This window comes from Pseudorca crassidens, chromosome 9, assembly GCF_039906515.1.
Source record: "Pseudorca crassidens isolate mPseCra1 chromosome 9, mPseCra1.hap1, whole genome shotgun sequence".
Taxonomy (NCBI): domain Eukaryota; kingdom Metazoa; phylum Chordata; class Mammalia; order Artiodactyla; family Delphinidae; genus Pseudorca; species Pseudorca crassidens.
In genome coordinates this window covers 48203506-48225029 of record NC_090304.1, presented here as the reverse complement: position 1 = coordinate 48225029, position 21524 = coordinate 48203506, and the positions used below count along the sequence as shown (strand labels likewise).

General features: G+C 39.6%; 1 protein-coding gene across 1 annotated transcript in view; it reads left to right on the top strand.

Moving 5' to 3' along the window:
* Nucleotides 1-211: 211 nt before the first annotated feature.
* The window catches only part of NLRP14 (NLR family pyrin domain containing 14), a 46088-nt gene continuing 24775 nt past the window's right edge, over nucleotides 212-21524 (top strand). Inside the window, 9 exon segments of the mRNA XM_067751671.1 lie at nucleotides 212-503; nucleotides 1531-1543; nucleotides 1545-1600; nucleotides 9683-9838; nucleotides 15480-15654; nucleotides 16074-16145; nucleotides 16147-16242; nucleotides 17758-17928; nucleotides 20250-20420. Of these exon segments, the coding sequence (XP_067607772.1) occupies nucleotides 212-503; nucleotides 1531-1543; nucleotides 1545-1600; nucleotides 9683-9838; nucleotides 15480-15654; nucleotides 16074-16145; nucleotides 16147-16242; nucleotides 17758-17928; nucleotides 20250-20420 (1202 nt within the window).

Here is a 21524-nt window from a genome sequence, read left to right as displayed (position 1 = left end):
AAGAATGTTTTTATGATAGAAAATGTATTACAGTGGACAGGAAGTCAGTACTGAGCCTGATACAGTAGGCTTCAATACAGGTTTGTTGAATTAATATATGTTTTTAGAGGTATTTCATTTTCTAAACTTACTTTTCCATAGGCCCCATTTATTCCACATTCTTTTGATTATTTTTTCGCCACTGAAGCTTGAATATTGATCCCTGGACAAGATGACAGATTTGTCATCTTCCTCCTTCTTTTCTGATTTGGGGCTGCTACTGTATTTGGAGGAGCTAAACAAAGAGGAATTAAATAGATTCAAGTCACTCCTAAAGAATGAGACCACGGGACCTGGATCCTGCAGGATACCCTGGTCTGAAGTGAAGAAGGCCAAGCGGGAGGATTTGGCTAACTTGATGAACAAGTACCATCCAGGAGAGCAGGCCTGGGGGGTGGCTCTCAAAATCTTTGGCAAGATGAACCTGAAGGATCTGTGTGAGAGAGCAAACGCAGAGATCAACTGTGAGTGATGCTGGACACACTTCTACAGGTGGAAAGAAGGAAGTGGTTCCTGGAGCCCATTGGTTCTATGAGAGGGACTTGGGGATTAAACCATTCTGTGAGACACAGGCTCCATGGTACTCAAGTACGTTGGATTGTTTGAGGAACACTAAACAGGCTGGAGGGTTCTGAGTACTGTTATTCAGCCTGGCTCCTTAATTGGGGGTAATTCATCCATCTTGTACCAATTAGAATGATTAAAGGAATTGAGTGAAAAGAATTGCCCCATCTAGTGCTCCTTTGCCTAAACTACAAATAAAGTCATAGGTTGGCCTAAATTTTGAGGACACTCAAATATGACCTTAAATCTTTGCTGAAATATGAGGAATGGGCAAAAAATTATTAAAGGACGTAAGGCAAAACAGTAGTTTTAGTCATTCCCAGGCGTGAAATTCTGTAGACATCTAAAATTCCTCCTTCGTATACAAGGCTTTAGAGCTCCAAAATGTATATCCATTCTTTCTTTTTTTTTTTTTTTTTTGCAGTACGCGGGCCTCTCACTGTTGTGGCCTCTCCCGTTGCAGAGCACAGGCTCTGGACGCGCAGGCCCAGCAGCCATGGCTCATGGGCCCAGCCGCTCCGCGGCATGGGGGATCTTCCCGGACCGGGGCACAAACCCATGTCCCCTGCATCGGCAGGCGGACTCTCAACCACTGCGCCACCAGGGAAGCCCCATTATTTCTTTTGAGCCTCACCATATCCTTGTGAGGTCAGTACAGTCGAGGAAACTTAGGCTTAGACTAGACTACTTGCCTTAGAGTTACAGGGTGGGAAGCATGGCAAGAGGTATCATGCTTCAGTGTTGTTCACACCACATCACTTCACCCTCAGCTGAGCTGGTGGAGTCTGAGGCCTTGTTGGCTCTAGCTTCTTAAACCCAGATGATCATAGAATTGGACACTGAGGAAAATTCTGGCCCCTGTTCTGGCCATCACTAAATTCTCCTTGTTTTTGGTAAATCTCACGATCCTTTTGGAACCTGTTGCAGGGACAGCCCAGACTGAGACCAGAGGACACTGGGGCCAGAGAGGTACAAGGTGATCAGGAAGCAGTGCTGGGTAAGTAGATGGACTTTTTGTCAGATTTGGGAGGTTTGTGCTTTTGAAGCATCATGGGAGAAAGTTATCTCCCAGGGGACCTTTGTTCAACCCTTGTTAACTTCTTGCAATATCCTACCTGTTCTGTGATTATTGTTCAAAAAGAGTTGACAAAACTGGCTCTCTGGACAAAGTCAGAAACAGAACCATGTTAATTCAGAGCCTCAAAAGAGCAGTATTTGGAAATGGCCAGTCAAAAATTGACAGTCTGATGAACAAAGGTATCTTGATATCTTGTTTTATAGACTGAAGAGTCCCTGAGCTGACAGGGATTATTTGGCTTTTTGTGTCTCCTCTCTTCCATTAGAAATGATGCTGTAGGGACTTCCCTGGTAGTCCAGTGGTTAAGACTTTGCCTTCCAATACAGCAGGTATGGGTCTGATCGCTGGTCGGGGAGCTAAGATCCCACATGCCTTGGGGACAAAAAAACCAAAACATAACACAGAAGCAATACTGTAACAAATTCAGTAAAGACTTTAAAAATGGTCCACATCAAAAGAAAAATGTTTATATAAGCAGCTCATGCAGCTCAATATTAAAAAAACAAACAACCCAATCAAAAAATGGGCAGAATACCTAAATAGACATTTCTCCAAAGAAGACATACAGATGGCCAAGAAGCACGTGAAAAGCTGCTCAGCATCATTAATTATTAGAGCAAATCAAATCAAATCAGATCAAATTAATGCAAATCAAAACTACAGTGAGGTATTACCTCATACCAGTTAGAATGGGCATTATCAGAAAATCTACAAACAACACATGCTGGAGAGGGTGTGGAGAAAAGGGAACCCTCTTGCACTGTTGGTGGGAATGTAAATTGATACAGCCACTATGGAGAACAGTATGGAGGTTCCTTAACAAACTAAAAATAGAATTACCATATGACCAAGCAATCCCACTGCTGGGCATATACCCAGAGAAAACCATAATTCAAAAAGAGTCATGCACCCCAGTGTTCATTGCAGCACTATTAACAATAGCCAGGTCATGGAAGCAACCTAAATGCCCATCAACAGACGAATGGATAAAGAAGATGTGGTACATATATACAATGGAATATTACTCAGCCATAAAAAGGAACAAAATTGGGTCACTTGTAAAGATGTGGATGGATCTAGAGACTATCGTACAGAGTGAAGTAAGTCAGAAAGAGAAAAACAAATATCGTATATTAACACATATATGTGGAATCTAGAAAAATGGCACAGATGAACCAGTTTGCAAGGCAGAAATAGAGACACAGATGTAGAGAACAAACATATGGACACCAAGGGGGGAAAGTGGCAGGGGGTGGTGGTGGTGGTATGATGAATTGGGCTATTGGGATTGACATGTATACACTGATGTGTATAAAATAGATAACTAATAAGAACCTGCTGTGTAAAAAATAAATTAATTAAAATTTTTTTAAAAAGAAATGATGGTGTAATTGAGTTCCAGGATGGTGACAACTAGTCTGTGTAAAATGTTATTTCTAGGACCAGGTTTTCTCAGTCTTAGTTCAATACCATTTCCAGTCCCCCTACTTTGTTTTGAATTCTATATGGCTGAATTCTAGGTTATATAAATTGAATTATAATACAAAGAAAACTGGACCAGCTTAGCTCAGCTATGCTGCTTTCTAATGGGCTACATTATTTCATTCAAGAAATAATTGAGAACCTATTTTATTCTAAGCACTAATAAATAAAAATGTCTTATTGTATTAAATGATTTTGAAGATAAGTTCCTGCTTGGACCTTAATTTCTGATACAACATAAGGAAGCTTATTTTTGTGGTATAACTGACCATAAATTTAGGAAACCAAGGTTCTACCTCCATAGAAATTTACTTTGGAAAATTTGGAAGATAGATAAAAGTATAATGAAGATAGTAAAGATCATCCTTATAATCTCAATTTTTTAAAAGTACAGCACTGTATGATATTATACCATAAAAAGAAAGAGTATCTGACTTCTAATACCATACCTTCCCCTGGGGGAGAACTAAGCATAATTTAGTGGGATATGAACTTTGTTAGATGTTTGCACTCAATGCCCTAGTAGAACAAAGAAAAGAATTATATGCTTTAAAAACTAAAGTAATTCCAGCTTGAGATATGTGCTGTGAATGGAAAATATACTGTGTTCTGAGAATGTACAAAAGAGAGAACTATCTATCTTTGGAGTTCAGAGAAGTCTTCCCAGAGATAGTGACATTTAAATTGAGCTCTAAAGAAGGAATCAGACTGAACTAGGGAAAGATGTAACTATATTTTCATTCTACTTGGACACTTGGGAATTTCTTTTCTTTTCTTTAAAATATTCTTCAGGCTATGCTTCAATGTTCATTTCTTTCTTTCTTTTTCTTTTTTAGTTTGTACCTCTCCCTCACCTATTTCTAAATTCCTCCCATCTCCCACCCCTCTGGCAACCACCTGTTTTTCTCTGTATCTATGACTCTGTTTCTGTTTCATTATGTTTTTTAGATTCTACATATAAGTGAACTTGTACAGTATTTGTCTTTCTCTGTCTGACTTACTTCACTTAGCATAACACCCTCTAGGTCTACCCATGTTGTCACAAATGGCAAGATTTCATTCCTTTTTATGGCTAATATTCCATTGTGTATATATACCACAGTTTCTTTATCTGTTCATCTGTTGAAGGGCACTTAGGTTGCTTCCATATCTTGGCTGTTGTAAATAATGCTACAATAAACATAAGGGTGCATATATCTTTTTGAATTAGTGTTTTCATTTTCTTTGGCTAAATACCCAGGAGTAGAATTACTGTATCGTATGGTAGTTCTGTTTTCAATTTTTTGAGGAACCTTCTTACTGTTTTCCATACTGGCTGTACCAACTTACATTCCCACCAACAGTGCCTGAGGGTTCCATTTTCTCCATATCCTCGCCAACACCTGTTATTTGTTGTCTTTTTGATAATAGCCATTGTGACAGATGTGGGGTGATATCTTATTGTGATTTTGATTTGTATTTTTCTGATGATTAGTGATGTTGAGAATCTTTTCATATGCTGTTGCCCATCTGAAGTCATCTTTGAAAAAATGTCTATTCAGGTCCTCTGCCCATTTTTCAATAGGTTTTTTTTAAAAAATAAATTTATTTATTTTGCTGCATCAGGTCTTTGTTGCTGCACGTGGGCTTTTCTCTAGTTGTGGCGAGAGGGGCTACTCTTCGTCGCAGTGCACGGGCTTCTCATTAGGTGGCTTCTCTTGTTGCAGAGCATGGGCTCTAGGCGCACGGGCTTCAGTACTTGTGGCACTTGGGCTCAGTAGTTGTGGCTCGTGGGCTCTAGAGCACAGGCTCAGTAGTTGCGGCGCACGGGCTTAGTTGCTCCGCAGCATGTGGGATCTTCCCGGACCAGGGCTCGAACCCATGTCCCCTGAATTGGCAGGCGGATTCTTAACCACTGTGCCACCAGGGCTTTTTTTTAATGTTGTGTTGTATGAGCTCTTTGTGTAGTTTGGCTATTAACACATTAATGGATATAGTATTTGCAAATATCTTCTCCCATTCAGTAGATGGCCTTTTTGTTTTGTTGATAGTTTCACTGTGCAAAAGCTTTTTATTTATTTATTTATTTATTTATTGAAGTATAGTTGATGTACAATATTATATAAGTCACAGGTGTACGATATAAGAATCATAATTTTTAAAAGTCCATTTATTGTTATAAAATATTGGCTATATTCCCCATGTTGTACAATATATCCGTGTAGCTTATTTTGTATGTAATAGTTTGTACCTCTTAATCCCATACCCCTATAGTTCCCCTCCCCCCCAACTGGTAACCATTAGTTTGTTCTCTATATCTGTCAGTCTGCTTCTTTTTTGTTATATTCATTAGTTTGTTGCATTTTTTTAGATTCCACATATAAGTGATATTATATCTTTCTCTTTGTGACTTATTTCGCTTAGCATAATACCCTCAAATGCAAAAGCTTTTTTAAAAAAAAAGCTTTTTAGTTCGATGTAGTCCTATTGTTTACTTTTGCTTTCATTTCCTTTGCCTGAGGAGGCATATCCAAAATAATATTGCTAAGACCAGTGTCAAAGAGCATACTGCCTATGTTTTCTTCCAGAAGTTGTATGGGTTTAGGTCTTAACAGTTAAGTCTTTTTAAAAAAATTTTTATTGGAGTATAGTTGATTTAAAATGTTGTGTTTCTACTGTACAGCAAAGTGATTCAGTTATACATATACATATATCCACTCTTTTTTAGATTCTTTTCCCATATAGGTTGAGTTCCCTGTGCTCTACAGTAGGTCCTTATTAGTTTTCTATTTTATATACAGTAGTGTGTATATGTCAATCCCAATCTTCCAATTTATCCCTCCCCCACCCTTTCCCCCCTGGTAACCATAAGTTTGTTTTCTACATCTGTGACTCTATTTCTGTTTTATAAATAAATTCATCTGTACCATTTTTATAGATTCCACATTTAAGCGATATCATATAATATTTGTTTTTCTGTGTCTGACTTACTTCACTCAGTATGGCAATCCCTAGGTCCATCCGTGTTGCTGCAAATGACATTGTTTCATTCTTTTTTATGGCTGAGTAATATTCCATTGTATATATGTACCACACCTTCTTTATCCATTCCTTTGTCGATGGACATTTAGGTTGCTTGCATTGCATTTAAGTCTTTAATCCATTTTGAGTTTATTTTTGTATATGGTGTGACAAAGTAGTCTTTTGCATGTCAGCTGTCTACTTTTCCCAACACAATTTATTGAATAGGCTCTCTTTTCTCAATTATATATTCATATTTCCTTTGTTGTAGATTAATTGACCATATAAGTATGGGTTCATTTCTGGGCTCTCTTTTCTGTTCCATTGTTCTGTGTGTCTGTTTCTGTGTTAGTACCATACTGTTTTGATTACTGTAGTATAGTCTTAAGTCAGGGATTATGATACCTCCAGCTTTGTTTTTCTTTTTCAAGATTGTTTTTGCTATTTGGGGTCATTTGTGTTTCCATACAAATTTTAGATTGTTCTGGTTCAGTGAAAAATGCCCTTGGTATTTTGATTGGGATTGCATTGAATCCGTAGGTTGCCTTGGGTAGTATGGTCACCTCCACTTTCTGGAGAGTTTTTTTCCTAAATGGATGTGAATTTTGTCAGAAGCTTTTTTGGCATCTATTGAAGTGATCGTATGATTTTTATTATTTAATTTGTTAATGTGGTGAATCACATTGATTGATTTCCAGATACTGAAATCTCCTTGGGGATAAATTCCACTTGATCATGGTGTATGATCCTTTTAATGTATTGTTGAATTTGGATTGCTAGTGTTTTGTTGAGGATTTTTGTGTCTGTGTTCATCAGTGATATTGGCCTGTAATTCTCTTTTTTTGTGATATCTTTGTCTGGTTCTGGTGAGAGGGTGATTGTGGCCTCATAGAATGAGTTTGGGAGTATTCCTTCCTCTGCAATTTTTTGGAATAGTTTCAGAAGGATAGGTGTTAACTCTTTTCTAAATGTTTGATAGAATTCTCCTATGAAGCTATCTGGTCCTGAACTTCTGTTTGTTGGGAGTTTTTTATCACAGTTTCAATTTCAGTACTTGTGTTTGGTCTGTTCATATTTTCTATTTATTCCTGGTTCAGTCTTGGGAGATTGTACCTTTCTAAGAATTTGTCCATTTCTTCCAGATTGTCCATTTCATTGGCATATAGTTGCTCGTGGTAGTCTCTTATTCTTTGTATTTCTGCAGTGTCCATTGTTAACTTCTCCTTTTTCATTTCTAATTTTATTGATTTGAGCCCTCTCCCTGTTTTTTTTGATGAGTCTGGCTAAAAGTTTATCAATTTTGTTTATCTTTTCAAAGAACCAGCTTTTAGTTTCATTGATCTTTGCTGTTGTTTTCTTCATTTCTATTTCATTTATTTCTGCTCTGATCTTTATGATTTCTTTCCTTCTACTAACTTTGGGTTTTGTTTGTTCTTCTTTCTCTAGTTGCTTTAGGTGTAAGGTTAGGTTGTTTATTTGTGATTTTTCTTATTTCCTGAGTTAAGACTGTATTGCTAGAAACTTCCCTCTTAGAACTGCTTTTGCTGCATCCCATAGGTTTTAGATCATCGTGGTTTCATTTTCGTTTGTCTCTAGGTATTTTTTTATTTCCCCTTTGATTTCTTCATTGACCCATTAGTTGTTTAGTAGCATATTGTTTAGCCTCCATGTGTATGTGTTTTTTAGTTTTTTTCTTGTAGTTGTTTCTGTGTCTGTTTCTGTGTATTAGGTAGGTCAGTTGTGCTTCCTAATCTTGGGGAAGTGGCTTATTTAGGAGCTGACCTGAGGCCCAGTAGCACACTTCCCTCTGGTCAACAGAGTTATATGCTCTAGTGGTGACTCCTGTCTGGGCTGCATGGGCCCTTCTGTTGTGGCAGGGCTACAACAGGCCACATGCCTACTGTGGGCACACAGGTAGGCATGGCTGGCCCCTGGCCTGGTTGCTAGGCCCTGCCTAGTGCAGAGGCTGCTGGCTGCTGGTGGAGCTGGTCCTGGAGCAGCTGGCTGCATGGCCTGGGGGGTCCCTGTCCTGGTGCTGTCCCGCTGGTGAGTGGGGCTGGGCCATGGGTGGCCGGCTGCAGGCCCAGGGTTCCCAGAGCTGGTGTTGACCTGCTATTGGGTGGGGTTGGGGCGTGGTGTGACTGGCTGCACGGTCTGGGCTGACCTGTTGGTTGGTGGGGCCGGATCACAAGGTGGCTGGCTTTGGGAGTACAGGGGTGCCAGGACTGGACCAGTCTGTCCTGGCACCCCTGGGTGGAGCCAGGTCCAGAGGTGACTGGCTGTGGCACTCTGAGGGGTTCCAGGGCTAGTAATGACCCACTAATGGGCAGAGTCAGGTTTGGGGTGGTAGATGAGGGAGGTTCTGGGGCCAGTACTGACCCACTGGTGGTTGACGCTGGATTCCAGGGATGCTGGCTGAGGGGCCTAAGATATCTTGGAGCTGGTGTGTCCACCCGCTGGTAGGCAGGGTCCAGGGACTGGTGTCTGCCCACTGGTGGGGGTCTGGGGGATGGGTCCTGGGCCAGCTGGGATGCTCAGGGGGGCCTACGGCTTCTACCGGCTTGCTGGTGGGTGAAGCTGTGTCCCTACGTGGTTGCTGCTTGGTCTGGGGTGCCCCAGGACTGGTGCCAACCAGCTGGTGGGCAGGGCTGGGTCCTGGTGCTAATGAGCTAGGGGAAGGACTCCAAAATGGCTCTTGGCAGCACCAGTGTCCTCGTGGTAGAAGGAACTCCCCAAACAGCTGCCATCAGTGTCTGTGTCCCATGGGTGAGTCCCAGTTGCCTCCTGCCTCTCTGGGAGGCTTTCCAAGATCAGATACTAGGTCTTACCCAAGCTCCTTTCAAATCACTGCTTTTACTCTGGGTCTCAACATGTGAGATTTTGTATGTGCCCTTTAAGAGCAGAGTCGTGTTTCCTACAGCCCTCTGGCTCTCCTGAAAGTAAGCCCTGCTGCCTTCGAAGCCAAACGTTCTGTGGGCTCATCTTCCCAGTGCAGGACCCCAAGGGTGGGAAGCTCGATGTGGGGCTTAGCCGTCTTGCTCCTTGGGGAGAATGTCTGCAACTGTTCATGTCCACTAATGGTTTATCTGTATAAAGCGGATGATTTTGATCTGTAGATTCAGATCTGTGTTCAGTTCCTATCTGGGTATTATTGTTAATTGTTGCCTGTGTTCTCCTTTTATCTGGATGATGGCTCTGTTCTCCACATACATCCTCTTTTTTCTCTGTAGAATAGAAGTACAGGGAAGAGAAAAAGTATTTCTGGAACGAATCTAATTTTTATTTTCCATCATTAATTTCTGCATTGTGGGTTCTGTTTTTTCAGTTTATAATGTGGGTTTTAAATCTACAAGAATATTTTTGTTTTATTTACATTCTTTTCTCATTTAAACCAGCTGTACTTTGATTTCAGCATGTGTCACTTCCTGGTCCTACTCTAAGTGCAATATTCTTAAGATTGAAAATCATAGAATTAATTCTGATCATGTGTATCTTCTGGCTCCCTTCTAACTGATTTAGGTGATGGAGCAGAATACAGAGTTCAAATAAGGGAAACATTTTGCATCATGTTAGATAAGAACCATTTGCTTGGAGAATCTGAAAACTTCTGTCATGAAATTGCTCAGGAAGGCCGAGAACTGTTGGAACGTTTGTTTGATGAGGATGTCAGAACAGGTGAGCAGCCTGTTCTGCTGATCCTTCAGGGGGCTGCGGGAGTTGGGAAGACAACCTTGGTGAGAATGGTGATGTTAGACTGGGCACAGGGCAGCCCCTACCAGCAGAAATTCACCTATGTTTTTTATCTCAATGCAAGAGAAATGAACCAGTTGAGAGAGAGAAGCTTTGCTCAAATGATATCAAAGGACTGGCCCTGCACAGAAGGCCCCATTGAAAGGATTCTGTCCCAGCCGAGTAGTCTCCTTTTTATTACTGATAGTTTTGATGAACTGAACTTTGCCTTTGAGGAACCTGAGTGTGTGCTGTGTACAGACTGGACCCAGGTACACCCCATGTCCTTCCTCATGAGTAGTTTGCTGAGAAAAGTGAAGCTCCCTGAGTCGTCCTTATTGGTGACGACAAAACTCACAGCTTGTAAAAAAACATAGGTAAAAAACATAGGTAAATTTCTGCTGGTACGGGTTGCCCTACCTCAGGGTTGCCACACCTCAGATCATCAAACATTAGATTCTCATAAGGACCTTGAAATCTAGGTGCCTCGCATGTGCAGTTCACAGTAGGGTTTGCGCTCCCATGAGAATCTAATGCCGCAGCTGATCTGACAGGAGGTGGAGCTCAGGTGGTAATGCGAGCAATGGGGAGCGGCTGTAAATATAGCTGAAGTTTTGCTCGCTTGCCCACCTGCCGCTCACCTCCTGCTCTGCATCCCGGTTCCTAACAGGCCACGGACCAGTACCAGTCCATGGCCCAGGGGTTGGGGACCCCTGGTTTAAATGTTTAAGCCCTAACTTTTTAAACATAAATAACATGGGATATAAGACAATACATTGATTTTGCTATTTTAATTTGAATAGTATGAAGAAAAAATGGTAACAGATTGTTGTAAGAATGTAATTTATTTTCTCTCTTTGAAGTTTAATTTCTTTAGATGTCTTTAGATAAACACAAATTACTAATTTTTTTTTTTTTTTTTTGCGATGTGCGGACCTCTCACTGCTGTGGCCTCTCCCGTTGCGGAGCACAGGCTCCGGATGCGCAGGCTCAGTGGCCATGGCTCACGGGCCCAGCCGCTCCACGGCATGTGGGATCTTCCTGGACTGGGGCACGAACCCATGTCCCCTGCATTGGCAGGTGAACTCTCAGCCACTGTGCCACCAGGGAAGCCCCAAATTACTAATTTTTTAAATATTACATTATTCCAAGTTTCTAAAATCAATTAGTAAGTTTAGAAAATATATTCAAGTTAACATTAAGGAGAGTATAGCTGCTGTTAGTAACTAAGAATTTAGCAAAACAGTATTATATCTCAAGCTTGACCCAGATAGTATAGTGTTTGTAATATTGTCTCATTCCAAGATTTATAAGATCCTAATTTATGAAGATGTTAGTTATTTATTTAACTCATTTAAATTATACACCCAGATTTATATTTATATTCTTTTAAATATTAACATAATTATAAAGCAGAAACTAACACACCATTGTAAAGCAATTATACTCCATTAAAGATGTTTTAAAAAAATAAACAATAAATATTAACATAAGTAATGATTATTTGACCTATAAGGGAACTGTAAGAGATTTAGGAAATTCTTTAGTTTAGACTTACTGTTAAAGAAATGCAAAGCCTTATGTGATCTAAGAAAACGTGTGCATTTTTATTTCTCACTTTAGTAGAATCAGGGAGAAGTCCCATAGCCATTTTAGGTCTCAAATTTTAGACCACATTGATTTATCTAATGATTTACTTTGCTTTAGAACAGGCCCAGGAAGCCTGTCTTATTAACGTAAAAGCTCTTTCTCTTGTGAGCACCATTCCTCTGGCACCTGTGGTGCATTCGGCCCATACGTGGGCAACACATAACTTCTGCAACCATACTGCTTTAGCAGCAACTCCATTCTGCCATATCTCAATGTCTAGTTCATATCAGAAAAATAATCTCACACTCAACAACAAGAAATTCTTGGGCAACCTGAAAATTAAGCAGCAGGCATTTTTAGAAAAGAAAGATATATTCAGACAGCTGTTCTGAATATAATAAGAACAATAAAACCAATCAATAAGAACAACAAAAAAATAATAATTGTAATGTGCTTACTTTGAAGGGGCTTTGGAAATTTTCAGCCCAGGGCCTCGTTTTAGTAGCAATATTAAGAGATTATAGGGCTGGTTCTCCAATAGGACCCAAAAGTAAGTTAATGTATTTCCTCCGTTTCGCTGGTTCATGTTTAGGGATAAGTATGGAGCCACAAACCTCAGCTCTCATCTTCCCTTTCGACTGAGTCACTGGTGATTGATGTTACATATTAATATAAACGAGACAGGACCTTCAAACTCTAGGAAGAGAAGAATTCTATATATTTTTTATTACCTTAATGCATGTGAGAGGAGAGTACTGATGATCTTTTTTTCTGCTTTAACAAAATTCTTTCAATATTTGTAACATGTAGGAATTCCAAAATATCAATTTGAATATTGCAAGAGAGACACATTTTTATATAAGACAATCAAAATTACAGACTTAAAAGCACTTAAGGGTTGTTTTCACAAGGCATAGCAACAATTTCTAAGGTCCAGGTATCTTGTAAGATTCCCTTGTTATGATAAAACAATAAAACACAGCAAAAATGTTCTTACAAAATATTTTCTGACTTGTAATACCATCTGCTTTTCTTTGCAGATGCAAGGGAAAGAGGGAACATTTTCTTTTCATGAGGCTGAGATTTCATTCATAAAGCATTAGGAGGTCCATAGCTGAAGTTCTATTAATTGGCACGAAGAAAAGAAGAGAGTTTGAGAAGCTCAGACTTATAATATGGAAAGGATAAGAGCAAAATAGATGATGAACAAAGGGACTCAGGGGCACGTACTGTTTATATCTCCAGTTAGAAGCATTTTTTAATGTTTTCAGTACCACTTCTATTTCTTGATTCACAAATGAGCTACATTTTGTTTCATTTTTGTTTTGTGTCCAGGTATGTTGGAACATTTGCAAGTTATAGTGCCTGTTTTTAATTGATGATTATTAGTTATTACTCTTCAGGGTTCCCCCCCCAAATATATCTTGATCAAATTCAAAAGGATTAGAGCATTTAAAATACCCTTATGTAAGGCAGTATATTTAGTATACCTCGATCATACAATTTCCAGTATGTTCATTTAATCTAGGATTACAGGGGCTAAATATTTTACCCTTTGAACTCTTTCAAAACTTTTCTGACTTTTTATCATGGCAACACATGAATACAATTATTTAGACTCAATTCTGTACACTTAATTTTTAATCAATGTATACTGCTAGTTTTTGGTTTTGTTTTCTTAAACTCACCTTTCCCACTGTATAAAATCTTAGTTTTGATTCATTGCATGATTGGGTGGTACAATTTTAAACTAACGTTTTCATGCAATGTGTGTGAATGATACATTTTATGACTTCCTTTATGTCCTTTGACTGTCTTCACAGATGAATGACGTGTATCTTGGTCTTAGGCCTCCACTGTGTTCTTCACACTTTGACTTTGTTACATTACTTTTTTCTAGTGTTCTAAAGAGAAGTCTAAGGATAACCTGACACTTCAACCCCTTAACTCCCTCCCACCTTCCCGGACTTTCTCACTAGTGTTCTCAGGATTTTTTAAAATTACTTTTACATTTTATTACTTTTGATCTGTGGGAAACATTTCTTTATTCCCCTCAGAATAAACTGGTTTTTTAAAATGACGTCAGGGCTCACTCTGTTGCACGTGCTGTCTCTGTCTCTTTTTTTTAAGAGCATCTAATAGTCATTAGTTGTAGCTCTGTTCCTATATAACACTTACTTATTTTTTGTCCTCTAAATCTTTTTCCCCCTTCCTTCTTGGGGAGTTTCGCATATTTATTTATATTGATTTTGCTTTTCATTTCTTCAAATTCAGATTTCAGTTCTCTATTGTTTTTTTTGTTTTGTTTTGTTTTGACTTTTTTTTTTTTTTTTGAGGCATGCGGGATCTTAGTTCCCCAACCAGGGATCGAACCTGTGCCCCTTGGGGTGGAAGCGTGGAGTCCTAACCAGTTGACCTCTAGGGAATTCCCCTGATCTCCACTTCTGATGTGGTATTCTTGTTTCACAGAGTCTTCCTATACATTTAAAATGTAAAGGAAGCCTTTCTAAGCACTTTCTTCTGTTTCCTAGTTTTCTGGGTTTTATACATGTGCTTATTTTCTGTCCCTTAGTGTAATGTTTTCTTTCTCTTAAGCTTTACTATTTTATCCACAGGTCCCATAATATTGGAGTCTCTTTTCTGTCTAGAAGAGCTCTATTCAAACATAGTTTATAAGATTTCCCTTGTTTCCCTAATTGCCTACCTGGCTGCTGATATAAACCCTTTTGTATTAATCTGCTCAGGCTCCCATAACAGAATACCCAAAATAGCACAGACTTAAACAATATAAATTTATTTCTCACAGTTCTGGAAGCTGGAAGGTCAAGATCTGGGTGCTGGCAGGGTTGGTTTCTGGTGAGGCCTCTCTCCCTGGCTTGTAGATGGCTACCTTCTCATTGTGTCCTCACATGGCCTTTTTGTGCGTGTGCTCACTCCTGGTGTCTCTTCCTCCCCTTATGGGGACATCAGTCCTATTGGATTAGGGGTCCACTCTTACAATCTCATTAACCTTAACTACCTCCTTAGAGGCCCTGTCTCTAAATAGTGTCACATTGGGCTGGGGGTAGGGCTTCAACATACAAATTTGGGGAACAATTCAGTCCATAACAACTTTTCAAAGCAAGGTGAGGTTTTCAGCCTTGAGCCATGTTCTAGGTCACCCACTGAGGTCTAATTCTGGACTGAGGAGGGAGTTTCTCCTGTTCCTACCTCTCTATACCCTGATTTTGATGTAGAGAACCAATTCTCAAGGGACTCAAGTTGATAAGTCCTTGATTAATGGGAGTAAATGGAACAATTCCAAGTTCCAGGAATGCTGCTGCCTGACTCTTCTTACCAATAGCTGATATTAGTCCCAGCCATGGTCAAAGCCCAAGTCGTCTCTAAATATGAGTCTCTGAAAATAGGGGCTCTACATGTGCTTCTTATTTTCTTCTTCTGTTTCCCTTCCTCTTTTACTTTATTTTTAGAAACCATTTTATTTTATTTCTGATTTCCTTCTCATTTTCACTGTTAAGGACAGGGTTCCTCAGAAAACATAGGTTGGCTCCCATGAAGAAATGAGCTCCTGGCAGACAGTTTTGTGGTTGTCACAGCTTTTACGTCTGATTTCCTGCCCACCTCTATTCTGTTTCAGAAGTCAAAGAATGCAAGGATACAGCCATCCTCCAGTCCACCTTCTTCCAAGTTGTAGTTAAAGGAAATTTCTCCCAGATTAAAAAAGATTATAATGTGAAGATATTTTTAAATGCTTGCATACATATTTCGTGGGGAAACTGGGAGGTGCGGATGGAAGAGACAAGCTTCCTCCCCTCCCCTCCCTAACTCTGTATCAGAGCCCTGTGCTTTAGTTAAATCATTCTCATTCTGTGTAGGGAAGCTGGATTTTCAGAACAAATCCCAAAGACTGGGAAACCACACCCTCTGGCTGGGTGAGCGGGGGTTATAATTATTCTCTGAGGAGTGGTCATTTCTATTTTCCTGTATTGTTTTCCAGCTTGGAATCAGTCCTGCGACCTAACTACGGTTTGTTGCCGAAATATCTCTAAGGCTCTCATCAGAAGCCAAAGCTTGTTATCTCTGAATCCATCAACTAATAATCTCTTGGATGACAGAGTGAAGATGTTGTGTGAGGCCTTAATGCATCCAACGTGTAACCTAGAGAGATTATCGTGAGTCTTTCTGTACTATTTTCTATAGATTCATTTTGTTCAGTCTTGCGTAGCTCAATTATGACCTGAATGGGGAAACTGCTTGGGTCCTGACATTAATTGGCTCATTCATCAATCCTGCAAGACCTCCTCCTTTTCTTTTTCTACCTCCCTTCCTCTTTCACTTGACTTGTAGACATCTCTTTATGATGGACATCTTATTTTCATTGTTTTCGAGGCTTATCCTCTCTCCTCCTATGTTTTGTTTCATCATACCCTGTCCATAGCTGCAATGGAATTCATGATTTAAGTAGGTTTGATGAGGTTGCTTCTATAGTAGAGATGTAGGGGTTGTGAGTACCAGCTAACTTCCCTGTGAAGGAGAAGAGGATGCACTTTGGGAATTGACTGATCCCTCCCCATCTGTCTTTCTCCTTCAGCTTAGAAAGCTGTGGGCTCACGGTAGCTGGTTGTGAGGATCTCTCTTTGGCTCTCATCAGCAATAAAAGGCTGACACTTATGCTTGGTGGACAGTGTCTTGGGAGATAGTGGAGTAAAGCTTATGAGTGATGCCTTGAAACATGCAGAGTGCACTCTACAGAGCCTTGTGTGAGTGTCTGCTAGTTGTCCTCCTTCCAATATAATACACATTTTGAAATATATTTAAGCTGGGAAAATATTATGGACCTATTGTGTCCCTTGCTTTTTCCCTAGAATCTTTAATGATAATGAAGATGATGAGGATGATGATATTAATAATCGCCATTTATTTTGTCCTGACTTCGTGCTGGGCCCTGCGCAAAATTTGTTTAACCTGAACGGAAGTACCTATTGGTGTCAGATTGGCCACCTGAGTTCTAAGTGCCTCACTGAACAGGTAAGGAATGTGAGGCGTAGAAAGATTATGCAGCTTTCATAATGCTTACAAGAAAATGATGGATTTAGGACGAAAGTCTACCCATCCAACTCTATATTCTGGGCTCCAAACAGGTAAATATATATCAATATGATTAAACAAAAACCATTGAATGCGTTACGTGGTATGGCTGGATCACGGTGTGATTATACTGTTCGTTGCTGTCACGTAACTTCCTAGACGTGGAATTGACGAGTCAGAATTTTTTATTTTGTCAGATATGGTTAAACTGCCTCCAGACAGATTGTGTACATTCCCTCAGCGGTTTAGGGGCTTACATTTTTAATATCTTCACTTTGTATCTATAAGCTTCTTTATCAATACTAATTAGATAGTTGAAAATAACTCTAAAAATGATTTAATGTTGAATATCTTTTCGAATGTTTTTGGCCTCTAGTATTCAAGGAATTGCCTCTTCATAAGGCTCAGTTTTCTCCTGGATGTTTTCTGTTATATATGTTATGGTATTAATATCACATATACATTGTTACTATTATTTTTTATATATCGTAAATAACTTACCTAGCATGTTGCTGTATTTCTAACTTTCTTTATGGTCATTTTAGGATATAGATGTTTACAACTTTTGTGTAGTCAAATTATGACTCCTCATGACTTCTAGGAGTTTTTTCATAATTGGAAATACCTTTTTAAAAAAAAACCCACTTATATCATCTTTTGCATATTCTTTATGACAATTTTTAGCATTTAAATTTTAAATTATTCCAAATTTATTTCGTTATAAGGCTTAAACTTACTTTCCCCTGTATATTAGATCTGTTGTCCCCAAATCATTTATGGCATAATGTATCTTTTCCCTTCTGATTGGAAATGCCACTTTTATTATGTACGGAAAGTCCTTAGTTAATTATGATTACCATCATTCTACTCCATTTGCCTGCTCCTGTGCTCCATAGAGCTACTTCTGCAGTAGGATACTATATTTATATACAGTGTAAGGAAGTTAACATATTATTTATAGTAAGAAAAATTCTGAAGAACAAGAACCCAGTTTGTAGCCCAGTTTGGCGCAAACCTAAGGATCCCAAGTGAGACAGCCAAAGAGGCAATGGGGGAAGAGGGCATTTCATTGGACATGGCGTGCTGTCAAGTAAATATGGGATTGTAACGTGAAATCTCTTCAAAGATATAAATGTCTAGGCAGTAGAGCAGTGATTCCATCTCTCCTTACACTGTCCTTCCCACAGGCTGAGGCATTGCCATTTCACTTCACCCAGCAGTGAATCTCTCTCAACCTCCCTCCTACGCAACAAGAGCCTGACGCATCTGGATCTGGGGTCAAACTGCCTACAAGATGATGGAGTAAAGCTTCTGTGTGATGTCTTTCGGCATCCAGGCTGCAGTCTCCAAGACCTGGAGTAGGTGTTCTGTGACCTTACTTTTGTGTAGCTTTATGTGCTGTGAGGGCAGGGGAGATGCGGAAAGAAAGGCTGGGAGCAGAGTATTTGTCAGAGAAAAGAATACACAGCTGATTCCCTCTCTCTCATTCTGCGTGAGACAAGCTGGGGAAATCTATTCGTCAGATTTTTCTAAAACAATTACTACAGTCATTACAGTCAACTTCCCTCATTCCCTCAGGTAGGGAGGACCAGAGACATCAGGCGGAACGGTAGCCATTTCATTTTTTCCTTGGTTGTGCTCCAGGGAGTCTACTGTGTGTCTTCTACCTTACATCCATGAAGCCGAAATTGTGCTCTACTAGTTTTTCTTTCTTAAACTCAGGTTTATAATTAGGTCAACTTTGAAAGAAACTGGGAATGAAATTTTTTAAAATATCCAACCATCCCGTCATTCTTAAACAGCGACCATTTTTACTCCTATTATGTTCTCCCTTGCTCCGGGAGTGGGTAGACATACATGTGCATGATAGGTGTATATGTAATTGTGATTACTGTGTAGACATGACTTTGAGGTTTCCTTTTCACATGATAGTATTTCAGAAACACATTTAAATACTTACATACAATTATCTGATTATTTTAATGGCTACATGATGTTTAATATTTCATTAGGTAAATATTGTGGCTCGAGTGAAGCAAGATAGAAGTGTCGCTTAGAAATCTCACTTTCCCACTAGGGCCTCCCATGGGACTAGTAGCCTGGGTGAGTCATTAAGGGTCTAAGCCCAACATTGTTTTCCTAGAACGATAAACTGATGATCAGTGGTATACCCAGAAGTGTTTGGCCTGACTGGACTGACTCATGATAACCAAATTTCCAAATGAGTTTAATAGTTGATTGTCACATCTGTAAACACTAAGGTGATTGAACTCTTGGATCCAATAAGCACCTGTACTTCCTCTGGGAAAATGTATATGATATGGGTTACAATGTGATTCTCTGGTTTCCTTGATTATTATTCAACTAGAAGACATTTTACTTAATGGAGTTTATCATTAAATCCAGTGCCTTGGGACTTCCCTGGTAGTCCAGTGGCTAGGGCTCCACACTCCCAGTGCAGGGGGCCCGGGTTCAACCCCTGGTCAGGGAACTAGATCCCACATGCATGCTGCAACTAAGAGTTTGCATGCCACAGCTAAAGATCCCACATGCTGCAACTAAAGATCCTGCATGCTGCAGTAAAGATGGAAGATTCCGCATGCCGCAGCTGAGACCCGGAGCAGCTGAATAAATAAATAAATAAAAGATCACGCTGTGTATTTAAAAAAATAGATTAAAAAAATAAATCCAGTGCCTTCATTTCAGCGACAGAGATATAATTTCTAAGTGACCTATGCACACAAGATGTTTGCTTAGCCTGCTTTTCCTCCTTAGCATTGCTGTAAACACACAGACCAATTTGTACTTCCTTAGCTACTCTCACAGCCTCTCAGGGTGCCACTTCTCTCAAGCAATATTTACAACAAATATGAGCTAGATGCTGAGGGGGCTAAAGGTTATCTCTGAGGTTATGCTCTTGTCCTCAGGTAACTCACAAAGTACAGATGGCAGGGAAATAAATATAAAGCCAACTATACATAGATTCCATATGTTGTTAAAAGGATATGGCAGAAGTCCCAAGGAGCAAGGAATGGGACAGAAGACACTGAGTTACTTTAGTCTTGAAAGATAAAGAGGATTTTGTTATGTGCAGATATTCTAAGCAGAAGGAAAGAAGAGAGAAGAAGGGGGGAATGCAGATAGATGTGATATATTTGGGGGGGGAAATGGAAGCGTATGGTTGGAAAATAGGGTGGGAACAAAGTATGGAAAGAGAACCCAAGGCCAGGTTGAGGATGCTCTTGAATGCCCTACAAAGGGCTTGAAGGAAATGCCTTTCTGTATGTAGCTTCTTTCTTCTTCAGAAATATGACTTTTAGATTCCTGGGCAGCATTTTTATTTCAAAAATATATTAGCAACTGAAGGCATAGAGATCTGTGAGTTGCTTGGGAAAGTTATATCCATTTTTTTTTGGTATTGATAGAAATGAGTGTTTATACCCTTGATCTGGGAAGCTTACTAGAAAACAACCTATTTGTGAGAGAAGGCAGTTTTACCTGCTGGCTTTTTTCCTGCTCATTAAGAAATCTCATCTGTTTTTACTAGTAGTGTTAGACCTTCCTATGTGCACCCTAGGTTATAGATAGAAAAGGCTCAAATACCTGGGCATCTCTCCTAGGAATAAACTAATAAAACCTCACAGCTGAAGATCTCACTTCTCTTTTTTGTTTCTCACAGAGTGATGGGCTGTGTTCTCATTAGTGCATGTTGTCTGGATCTGTCTTCTGCTATTTTGAACAACCCAAACCTGAAGAGCCTGGACCTTGGGAACAATGACCTGCAGGATGATGGAGTAAGAATTCTGTTTGAGGCTTTGAGACATCCAAACTGCAATATTCAGAGGCTTGGGTGAGTTCAGTTTTCCATTAGGAAAATGATACCTATTTGGTGGCTTATACAGCTAGAAGAAATTTAGTATATGGAGAGACGATGAAAAATAAATGGGGCTAGAAGGTAAGTTATTCTCAGAAATGAGAATCTGAATTTCATATATACGGATCAGTATATTACATGTTATTAGTATAGAAGCCATATTTCACATTTCTTTGTGTCCCCCTTAGTACTTTGGACAGGGTATGTATTAAGTAAATAGCACTTAATTTAGGTCTTCCGTGTTCTGTCATCCTTAGATATTCCATCTGTCCTTGAATTACTTTTTCTTATTAAATCAAAGGTTTTACTAATCATTTTCTATCTGGAAAAATGCTGTCTGTGGTCTCAAGGAGCTTGCAATCTAATAAAATCTCGTCCTATGTTCAGAGTACTTTTTATGTTCAATGATGTATTGTTTAGATTTTTATTTTCTTTTTAAATCTTGAACTGATTGATATTGGCTAGTACATTTTTACTTATACAGCATGAATTATTGACCTCTGGGTCAAGAATTTTGCTCTACATGTGGGAAGCCTAGACACTATGATACGTCTTCCTGGCTCTTCCAAGAAAGTGCTGCTTTTCTATGTTTCCATTGTCAATTTATATATGTATTTTTCACAATTCTGATGTAACTTTGGGGTCTGAATTTTAATTTTATTCTGCTTGTAACCTAATAAGTTAGCCTATTACTGTTGAGTGGATGCTGGCAGGAGATGTAGAATCCTATCAGAGACAGAGGACTTCATTCCTCAGAGTATAGCCCCATAAGCATTGGGCATGTTTGTGTCAGTTTCCTGAGTGCCCTAGGTCCCACCGGGTTGATGTGGAAGACTTGGATGGATGCCTCCACATGCAGTGGGTTGCATTCCAGGAGAGGAACGCTGAGTTTGGGGAACTCACCATTTTATAGCAAGCAGAGAGCAAGCCTGCCCTTTGTCCTGGAGGGAGACATTTCTTCATCCCTCAAGGTTGCTCACTGCACACACATCCTAGGAAACAGCCAGGTGAAGTATTGTCAGGGCCTTGCATTTTTGTCAGTACAACATGTGGGAGAGTGAAATACCCGTGGAAGAATGT